At 48.8% G+C, this 10,868-nt stretch overlaps 1 protein-coding gene across 1 annotated transcript; it reads left to right on the top strand.

Annotated features, from left to right (window-relative positions):
* The first annotated feature begins 6,907 nt into the window (after nucleotides 1–6,907).
* ZADH2 (zinc binding alcohol dehydrogenase domain containing 2) lies at nucleotides 6,908–9,891 on the top strand. The gene has a single exon (XM_015562761.1). It carries the CDS (start codon nucleotides 7,068–7,070, stop codon nucleotides 7,830–7,832), a length of 765 nt encoding a protein of 254 aa, XP_015418247.1. The 5' UTR covers nucleotides 6,908–7,067; the 3' UTR covers nucleotides 7,833–9,891.
* The last annotated feature ends 977 nt before the right edge of the window (nucleotides 9,892–10,868 follow it).

The raw sequence follows: 10,868 nt of genomic DNA on the forward strand, positions 1-10,868 counted from the left end.
GGCTTCCCGCCTGGCCCACCCGCGCGCACCCAGGGCTCCTGCGTTCACGTAGTCTTTAGGGTGGAGCAGGGACAGCCTGGACCCAAGCTGCGACCTTTAGGTAACGTGCTTTGAAGAAAGGAGGCCGGGGACCAGGCTGGTCTTCCTGTCCGCTCCAGGTTGGCAGTAGCCGCGCAATGGCAGAGCCTGTCTTTGAGTGTGTTGGTGTGCACCTCGCTGGTGTCGTCTGCGTGTTGTCAGTGATGTGTGACTGTTGTCCGTGCCCCGGAGTGTAACGACAGGTCAGGCGTGTGGCGCGCGTCCTCGGCGTCTGGGGCGGGGGCATGGCTGCGTTTGCCCGCACGTTCTGCAGACCTTCGGGGACACTGGGGTTCTTGCCTGACCTCTGTCTTTTCCTCCCCTACACTCCGCACCTTAATGTGTTTCCGCCTCACTAATCTTGGGTAACTGGTGAGGCAACAGGAAGGAATGGGATCTTACTCCGTGGAGCCAGGCCCTCGGGTCTCTCCGGGTGGGTCCACTCCCCGCGGACTTGCAGGCGGGGCGTGCCTGGTGGCTCCATCCCCTTCGCAAGAGCAGGACTTCTCCGCCTGCTCGGGCCAGTCCGAGGGGTTACAGTGTTGCATGTATCAGGTTGAGTAATACTCCGAAGGGAGGAGAAAGTTCTGATCGTAACTGTGTTGTAAATTGTGTGCTAGCAAGTACTCTCAGCCCCCTGCAAGGAGTAGCTGGATGCAACGTTTAATGAGTCCATTTTGGAGATTCATATCAGCCTTCCAAATAATATTGCAAGACTGAAGAATTCTGCTCTCAACGTAAAACTTTTGGAAACGTGTTGGAAATGTAAAAATTTAGTGAACCAAGGATGGGATTGAGTAGAGATGGGATGTGTGTGTCCTTTAAAAAGTTTGCTACCGTGGAAACAGCTTCAGAGGATTTTCTTCATTATGGGATGCAGTGCTAGGGCTGTTCAGGACATGGGTCCCGCCAAGATAAAACGGAGGGCTTGTGTGTGTTCGGAAACACAAAACACACCAGTGACTTGCTGGAAGCTGAGAGGAGCCCCGGGCTGAAAAGGCAAAAAGTTTCGGATAGGCTTTTGTTTCCTTTTGCTGATGAAGTACACTGTTGATTGATCAGTGACATAAACACACACAGCTGCTTGAGTAAAACCCCTTTTAGAAAGGGGTTATGGGATGGGAGGGGGCCACTGCATCTGGTGGGGGGTAGGGGGGTGGTTAGAGCACTACTGGCAGTAGCTTGAGGTTGGGACCACCCTCCAGCACCTTGGGTGGAGGTGGCTCCAGCCCCGCATTGGTGCTCTCCTGGCCTCTCCCCCAAGAGTGTTCATCAGCTCCTAAGATTCCCCCTTCTGAGACTCCTCTCCCTTCACACTCACAGTCCCCCCCCTCACCGTCCCCTTCCCCAGTGGGTTGTCTGGGCATCCCTGGAGCTGCATCACTAGCTTGAGTCTCGGACTCCAGGTCAGTGCTCTGGACCATCGACTCTCACGTTTGGAGCGCATCAGTTTGGGTGCTTTAAGATCCATACCTTTTCCCCTCCACCTAGGCCAAGAATCTCTTTAATATAAATAGTATATTGATATGTACAACTTGACCTCTAACTTCTACCTGGAAGCCCACAACAGAAAGAAAATGGAGCCAGTTTTCTGCCTGTTGGCAGGGGGCAGAAACTCTGCTTCCCCTCTCCCCTACTCTGCCTGCTGGCAAACCTGCTCCTGTCCCCCAACTGTAGGAAGATCCTTTATTCTTGCACACAAGGTCAGCGGAGGTGGCATTTTACGGTCTCTCTCTCTCTCTCTCTCTCTCTCTCTTTTTCTCTCTTTCTCTTTAAGAATAGAGGCTTAATAATTCACTGAAGGTTAGTTCATCTTAATTCTAGGCCAAATCTCCCCAGAACAGTGTTAATTACATGAAAATTTTATGCGCTTCTCCTTTTTATCATGATAAAACTGCTCTGGAATGAATCGATTAATCCCAAATTTACTTATTTGGAAAGGTGTGTGGAGGTCTGACTTTTTCTTTCACTTGGACCACTTACACATCTCATAACGTTTCAACAGAAAATACAGATTCCTTCTTTGCAGGGAGGGAAGTGCTTTTAAGCTCCACAACCATTAGAATCATCAAGTTCACCATTTAGGAAAGCCCAGGATTAATGCCAGATCTGCCCTAAAAAGCCTTCAAAATCCAGATTTCTTCCAGCTCATCTTTGCCCTATTTCTAGGGGTTGCTCATTTCCAATATAGTCCATCACTATTTCCATTTACATCCAGGTAGCAAAAGGAGGAGGGGGCGCAACCATATTGGCAATCTCCTGGCCTCTCCCCCAAGAGTGTTCATCAGCTCCTAAGATTCCCCCTTCTGAGACTCCTCTCCCTTCACACTCACAGTCCCCCCCCCTCACCGTCCCCTTCCCCAGTGGGTTGTCTGGGCATCCCTGGAGCTGCATCACTAGCTTGAGTCTCGGACTCCAGGTCAGTGCTCTGGACCATCGACTCTCACGTTTGGAGCGCATCAGTTTGGGTGCTTTAAGATCCATACCTTTTCCCCTCCACCTAGGCCAAGAATCTCTTTAATATAAATAGTATATTGATATGTACAACTTGACCTCTAACTTCTACCTGGAAGCCCACAACAGAAAGAAAATGGAGCCAGTTTTCTGCCTGTTGGCAGGGGGCAGAAACTCTGCTTCCCCTCTCCCCTACTCTGCCTGCTGGCAAACCTGCTCCTGTCCCCCAACTGTAGGAAGATCCTTTATTCTTGCACACAAGGTCAGCGGAGGTGGCATTTTACGGTCTCTCTCTCTCTCTCTCTCTCTCTCTCTTTTTCTCTCTTTCTCTTTAAGAATAGAGGCTTAATAATTCACTGAAGGTTAGTTCATCTTAATTCTAGGCCAAATCTCCCCAGAACAGTGTTAATTACATGAAAATTTTATGCGCTTCTCCTTTTTATCATGATAAAACTGCTCTGGAATGAATCGATTAATCCCAAATTTACTTATTTGGAAAGGTGTGTGGAGGTCTGACTTTTTCTTTCACTTGGACCACTTACACATCTCATAACGTTTCAACAGAAAATACAGATTCCTTCTTTGCAGGGAGGGAAGTGCTTTTAAGCTCCACAACCATTAGAATCATCAAGTTCACCATTTGGGAAAGGTGTGAGAAGGGTACATAAACTCCCCATAGACCTACAATTGATGTTCCTTTCTACAGTTCTCACCTTCCTGTTTCATACATCGGAGGACAACTTCAATGTCCTGCCCATTACCGGATCTCAGAAAAGAAAAAGAAATCGAGTAAGACTCCCTCCGGTGAAGTCAGTTTGAGTGCTATTTTTAGCATTTTTAGTACCATAATGAGACATTATTTCGTTTCTAAATATTTCTAACGATTTTCTGCTCCTGTGTAAGAAAATGGGGCTGAGTTTGCTGGGAGGGAAAAGAGAAGGGGGAGGGGATGGGGAAGGCATTTTTTGATAAAGGGTTTGTTGCTCACGGGAGGGGAACAGTAGTATTTCTTCGGATTCTCCAGGCCAAATTGTTTTTCTTTTTCTTTCTTTCTTTCTTTTTTTCTTCTTGTTATTTATTTATTTTTAAAATAAGTAGCTGGTTTGGCCGACTTTGTCTCCCAGTATTGAAGGCATTTGCTTCGGACTAGAGTCTTAGCCTTGGGTTTTGTTCAGAGAAAGCGTCCCCCTCCGCCCCGAAGGACTGCCCTGTTTCACAATAAACATGACGAAGGGGCTCAGCACTTTTTAATATAAATAAACAGGCGACTCTAGAAGGGTCTATATTGGGGGAAAGCCCACCTCGTCCTGAGATTTCTCGACATTATTCTTTTGAGTGGATCCTGCCGTCGGGTCGCTGGAACCCTCATTAAAAGCACATATTTTAAATTAAAGGGGCACAAGCGAGCCTCCCCGCGCTCGCATCCTTCCCAGTGGTCTTTCCCCTCTCGCTCCCCCTTCCTGTCCCCCGCTCCCGACCCGGGCCCCCCTGTTCCATGGCGCCCCTGCTCTTGAACTTGCTTCTGGTGGAGTGGAGCTCAAGGGCTCCGGACCCCCCAGGCAGCTCTCCCATAGCCCAGATAAGGACCCAGGCGCATCCGGGCCCTGGCGGGTCCACACCAGCCTGGGAGGCCTCGCACCGGTCTGGGGAAAGGTGGGGGCCACGCCAGAGGCCGGGAGACACTGGAGAGGGCGAGGTTTGGGGAATCTAGATTCGCCACCAGCCCGAGATTCCTTCCACTATGCAGGCGATTTAGAAGACGACAGGGCGGTTGGGAGGAGGGGGGGTCACGAAATATGGGGGTGTCTAGGAAGCCAAGGTCACGGTCCAGCCTCTAGCGGGTCTCTGTCCACGGGCTTTGCGCCTAGCCACGCAGGGTGCTCAGGGCTACCCCAGAACTTGACCTGCCTGGGCTGGAGCGCCATGGTGAGCGCGCCTGTAGGACCCCTGCCTAGCCCCGGAGGCCGAGGTCCCGGGTGCGGACCTGGGCCACGGCCCCTCACCCCAGCGCTGGCTGCACTGCCCCAGCCGCTCCTGGAGTGGGAGACAGTGATCCTGCCTCTAGTTGATGGCGGTGGAGAAGCCACGCGGGACCCGAGGGTCGGACAGTCAGAGGCGGCCCTCAAGTTCAAGGGAGGCTGCCGGGGAGCACTGACTGCTGGCACCCAGCAGGCAGACCCGGGCGCACCAGGGGGTTTCCGGGGAGACGGAGACCGGAGGCCACCTGGACGGGGCGTGCGGTGAGCCTGCGGGTGTCCTTCCCTGCTCTGGGGCGCGCCGGACGCCACCGCAACCTCTGACTTGATGTTTTAGGCAAAGCCCCCATAGGAAACTCAAGCTTCTGCTGATGGAGGGCAGCCACCCCAGCTCCCAGCAACGCCCCACTGCCCCCTCCCCCACCGCCACCACGCACACACTTGGCCCTCCGTCCCCTTGGCGTGCGTGCCCCCTCTCTCTGCGTTTCTCTTGATACGTGCGCTGCTGGGTTTCCCACCTCTCCTCTTGGAAGCGGTAAACCACAGCCTGGGGAGGAGAGGAGCTGGGCCGAGCCCTCCTCCAGCACCGCTTTTCTGCTCACGGATCCTAGGTGGGGTGTGGGGAGGGCCCCGAGGGGCCGGCCAGCACCGTGGAGTCCCTCCGAGTCCTAGGCGGGGTCTCCCCACACAGGAAAGGCGCCTCTCCAGCTGAGACTGTGGAAACGCCAGAGGGACCAGACTGAGGGGGCTGGGGAGGGTTAATTGCGGACTCCCCACTTCTCAAGCAAACCTCACTTCACTTTCACCGCGGGAAGCCTTCCCGGAGTTTGCCTTACAGCCTGGGCTGGATCTCGGAGCGGCGCTGCAGCTGGGCTGGGCCCTGGCTGCTTCTAGGAAGAAGGCAGCTGGCTCTGCTCTGGGGAAGCTGGCCCTTTTCACAAAGACGGGGCCTTGAGAACTGAGTAAATTTCAAGGAGAGAGAGAGAGAGAGCAGCCTCCCCCTCCTCCCCAAATAGAATACAAGCATCTTGGCATTAAATGCCAAATGGGAAACCTGCAGAAACCATTTCCCCATTTCTCATTACTGCATATCCTTTATGGGAATGGAATTCTGTGGCTCTTAGAACTCAGGGAGGCTGTGTGGTATGCTAACTTCTGAAAGCTGCCTGATGAGCTAGAAAGAAACGGTTTCCTGCTTTCTTTCTACAATATGCAGAGAGCTGCAGTACTGTAGACACACCAGGCAGAAGCATCAGGGAGCATTTTTAAGGGCAAAGTGTTACCGATAGACCTGTGGAAGTGGATCCTGGCACAGGGCAGTTTGGGTTTATTAAGTTAAATTAAAAGTGAATTATTTTAAAATGACCTGCTTACCAGCTTTGCTCCTGCCACCAGATAACACCATCCTTTCAGTTCATTACAGGTGGAAATGACATTTTTAGGGTCCTCCATTATGTGCCTGAGCCACCTCCTGACATTCTTAGTTGACGACTTTTTCCCCCCTTATGTATCAGGATATTTCTGTTATGAGGTAGACTTAGATGAAAAAAAGCTGGTAAAAGTACTGGCCTCGCAATTAAATTGACTCTGGATACCAAAGTGAAACTAATCATCTGGTATTAATCAACTTATGTCTCTGCTTCTTGTTGAGGGAAAATAGAGTGACGATATGCTTTCCTTTTCATCTGAAAAGGACTGTAAAATGTTGAACGTTCCATAAAATCTCTCTCCTCTTATGAGACAATTTTTGCTCAATTAATCAAAGTGCATATTTTCACACTGGACATCGTTACCTCAGAAGGAAAATGTGCTGCAGCCACTCTAACAATGTTTTGAAACCACCCCTGCAGTAATGACCTCGCACATTCCATCAATCTTTAATAATATCATTGTCATTACTATTATTATCTGAAGTGTTAAATTGTGGCCAAAATCAATACTAGTGTACTTGGTTGAATATATTTTATCCCACTGTTGTTTTTAACATCTTTGTTAAGAGGCCAATTAATTTCCAACTCAGCTCCAGTGAAGTTTGTGGATAAGAGGGCTTCCTGACATATTTGTGGGTGTGTTTTGTTTTGTTTTTTTATTTCTCCTTTTAAAAGAAAGAGGAGGGAAGTAAATGACATATGAAATAAATAACTTGATGTTTTAAAGTGATTGAAATTATTTCTAAACTGATGACAGCAAAACTCTGGTGGCAAATCACTGTTGAACTAAATACTCATTTAATTTCTTTTCCTCCACTGAATATCAGGACTGGTTTTTTCATATTCTATCAGAATGTATGGCTAAGCCAGCCCCCCACAGTCACCGAATTAGAGGGATTTTTTGAAGTGGACTCTAAAGGCCTTGAGAACAAAACACCTTAATATATTTTTGTGATTGTTTTCTTCTAGATTTGTTGGTGTTAATGCATCTGACATCAACTACTCAGCAGGACGATACGACCCTTCAGTCAAGACCCCCTTCGATGTAGGTTTTGAAGGTGTGGGTGAGGTGGTCGCCTTGGGCCTCTCCGCCAGTGCCAGGCACACCGTTGGCCAAACTGTGGCTTACATGTCACCGGGCTCTTTTGCTGAGTACACAGTGGTGCCGGCCAGCATTGCCACTCCAGTGCCCTCTGCCACACCCGAGTACCTCACCCTGCTGGTAAGTGGTACCACCGCATACATCTGCCTGAAAGAGCTCGGCGGGCTGAAGGAAGGGAAGAAAGTGCTGGTGACGGCAGCTGCTGGGGGGACAGGCCAGTTTGCCGTGCAGCTTGCGAAGAAGGCCGGGTGCCACGTCATCGGAACCTGCTCTTCTGAGGAGAAGTCTGCTTTCCTGAAGTCTGTTGGCTGCGATCGTCCCATCAACTATAACACCGAGCACGTGGGTACCGTCCTGAAGCGAGAGTACCCCGGAGGCGTGGATGTGGTCTATGAATCCGTGGGGGGTGCCATGTTTGACTTGGCGATCGATGCCTTGGCCACCAAAGGGCGCCTGATAGTCATTGGGTTTATCTCTGGCTACCAAACTCCTACTGGCCTTTCGCCTGTGAACGCAGGAACTTTACCCGCCAAACTGCTGAGGAAATCCGCCAGCATCCAGGGCTTCTTTCTAAACCATTACCTTTCTGAGTACAGAGCATCCATGGACCACTTGGTCAAGATGTGTACCAGTGGAGACCTCGTGTGCCAGGTGGACCTGGGTGACCTGTCCACAGAGGGCAGGTTTACTGGCCTGGAGTCCGTGTTCCGGGCTGTCGATTACATGTACATGGGGAAAAACACGGGGAAGATTGTAGTTGAATTACCTCACCCTGTCAACAGCAAGCTGTAAAAACCGAACATCGGCATAAATCAGAAGGGAAAGGAAGTGGGTACTTGATGCTTCAGAATCACTCAAATCAATTTATTTTCAGTCATTAATGGAGATAATATTTCTTAAAATGAAAGTAAGTTGTTACAACCTAGGTTTCTCTTTTTCTTCCCTTTTTTTTCTTTTTTTACCCCTCTCTTGAAAAAAAAAAAAAAAGTGCTAATAAAACTTCCCTCCGTGGCTCAGAGGTAAAACCTTTACATTCAACCCTTTGGTCATGGACAGTCTCATTCCAGATTTTATTGTTCCTGGGAACTAAATTAATTCCTGATGGGAGAGCTGATCAAATCAGTATGTCTTCAGCTTGATGAGATTTTAAAATTGGTCTTAAAAATAGTTCACAAATTCTTTGCTTTGGGAGAGTTTGGTCTTGGGCTAATGAGTAGTTAATAAGTGAGAGATACCGCAAAAAATCGGCACTATTTCCGAGTGCACATTCTGAGGAAATGGCCCTTTGTAGCCTATAAATCACTAGCCAACTATCCAAACAGAAATTTGGAGGGATTCTTCCAAAACTTTGATTTTTGTTAGATTATTAGCAAAAATGATCAAGCGAATACAGACCCATCTAAAAGAAGTCAATTGTATTAGAGGCTTTTGTGCCTGCGAGGCACATGTGGAATGGAAAATTTCACTCCTCCCTTAAGCAAATCGGTGCTGAAAACATACACAGGCAAAAAGCAAGGTTGGGAGAGGGGACAACAGATTCGGGGGCTTTAAGAACTTAATACATGTCCAGGAAAGGTGTGTGTCCCATCCACAATGAGGGTCTGCCTAACAGAACATGGGCCACGCAGGGCAGGCCGCTCTGGGCACACCGCGGGAGGGTCCTCACAGACGCTGGGGCAGAACAGAACAGACTGCAGGGCGCACAGTCGGGACCAAGATCTACAGCAAGAACACACTGGGTCTGTGTCAGGCTGTCTGGCATGGAAGGTGTGTTTCACCTCTGATCATGGGAACAATAGCAGCCCCTGCTCCTAGGTTTCCGTTTGACTTCTCCCAGGTTCTGGTGGAGTGAGATGCCTCTTGTCCCGGGCATCTGATGTCACACATGAATGTAACGAGTCAAGTGCCTTCACTTCTGAATCATGCCTGGAGCTGATCCACCCGCCTGCTAACCTTCAGCTCACCAAAGGCGGCTGCAGCCTTCCTTGTGGACTAGGAAATCCCACGGTGCCTTCTCTGATCGAAGGCAGAGCCCGCCAGATGATTTCACAGCCCAGGGTTTCCGCATCTCTCACGTGCTAAATAAATAGGAAGACAATTAAAAGCCCAGAAAACTTGGTGACCATATTTAATTTTTCTTGCCTTCCGTCTGAGGAGGCAAGGGAATGCTACTGCCCCATAGCTGTTCGTATCTGTTTTACAAGATTTACTCATTTTCAGGTACCTAATGTCGCTGCTAGCATGCATGCACAACAATACAATTTATATGGTAAATGGGACCAAATCACGGCTTCACTGAATGTTATGGCTGCACTGAAGGGAAATGTCACGGTAAATAGCTGCCAAATTATGGATCATGCCGAAGTGTCACAACTGCACTAAAGACAAATGGCACTGGAGGCTATTGCCACCGCGGGCCTGTGAGTTATGAGGGAGGGTAGCGGCCTGATGCGAGGCTCTTTGTGTCCTCATTATAGCAGAGGGTTACCGGCGCAGGGGACACGGGAAGCCGGTCCAGTGCCGGGCTTGGTTATTAATCTGTCCCTTTCAGCCCTAGCGGCGGTGGCAGAACAGAGAGGGACTCAGCCTGGCTTTCAGATCCACAAACACACAAGGGAAGGGGACAAGTTTCACGAACCACCGGAAATGGCTGGTCACGGAAAACCGTGTCCATCAGACCATCTCATCAGAGCATAGTATTAAATTGAACGCCGTGTGTGTCTGCTGGCTGGGTTGTTCCTTATGCAGGTAGACGTGTGACGTGGGAAATCTAAGCGGAAATGCACTGCTCCCTTTGTGGAGACTTGAGGGGGGAGGACATCGCCAACTAAATTGCTTCTTCTAAACTGAAGTGTGTCCCGGTTTCTTTCATTTTAATGGGAGGGTAATAAAGATGAAAGACCAACATTTTTACTGATGGACCCCTTAAGCTACAGAATAGAAATTTATTGTGTTTTTGAAGGAATACACTAAATTCAGCTATGTAAAAAAAAAAAAGTATTTTTTTTCAAACACCCAGGTTTGAAATAAAATCTAATCTGAAACCCTCATGTTTTCTCTCTCCCCAAACTAAGGAACCACAGCACAGGCTGTTTGCATTTAATCTCAGGAAACAAGCATGAAAGATTCCGCCCATTCAGATAATGCCAAAAAGATGTTTAAACTTTTTTTTTTATTCTTCTGAAAAATGATTTGTAAATTGAGGGTCATAGTTCAGCACCAGTTTCATCTTCTGGTATTATCATTCAAGACTAGCCTCTAATGGGAGGTGAAGTGGTGCAAAGCTCTCAACACCTTTCTTCTGAACTGTATTACATATCACAAAAGTACATCCATAATTCAGGGCAATTGTCAGTCTTTGTTTTAGAGACAGGGCTGGGGCTGGGCGACCGCGCTGGATGAATTATTCCTTGGTTCTCAGGGTGGCCTCTTTGCACGTCAGCCTGGAGGTCTGGGGCTGGGCAGATGGAGGATTTGCCTCTGGTTAGTGCACAGAGAAGAGGGATTCTCATCCCTCACCATTCCCTCGATTTCACATTGGTTTAGCATGCAAACACTACAACAGTGTCATTTCAATCCCTTTGACGAAGACTTCTGCTGTTGACTGATTTCAGCATTTAAAAAAATCGGAATAGTTTACAAAACAACACCAGTTTTGCATGATCTGTTCTATAAATTGTTATTCTATGATTGCATCTGAGTGGGGTTTCTCAGGAGCAGGACCGAGTTCTGTAAGTGGAATTACGCTCAGTATTTATCTAATGAAAGTGCGGCGACAAGTAGCTGCTTGTGATTAAAAAGAAAATCCCGCGTTATGTACTTAAGGAA

Source organism: Myotis davidii, unplaced genomic scaffold (assembly GCF_000327345.1).
Source record: "Myotis davidii unplaced genomic scaffold, ASM32734v1 scaffold96, whole genome shotgun sequence".
NCBI lineage: Eukaryota > Metazoa > Chordata > Mammalia > Chiroptera > Vespertilionidae > Myotis > Myotis davidii.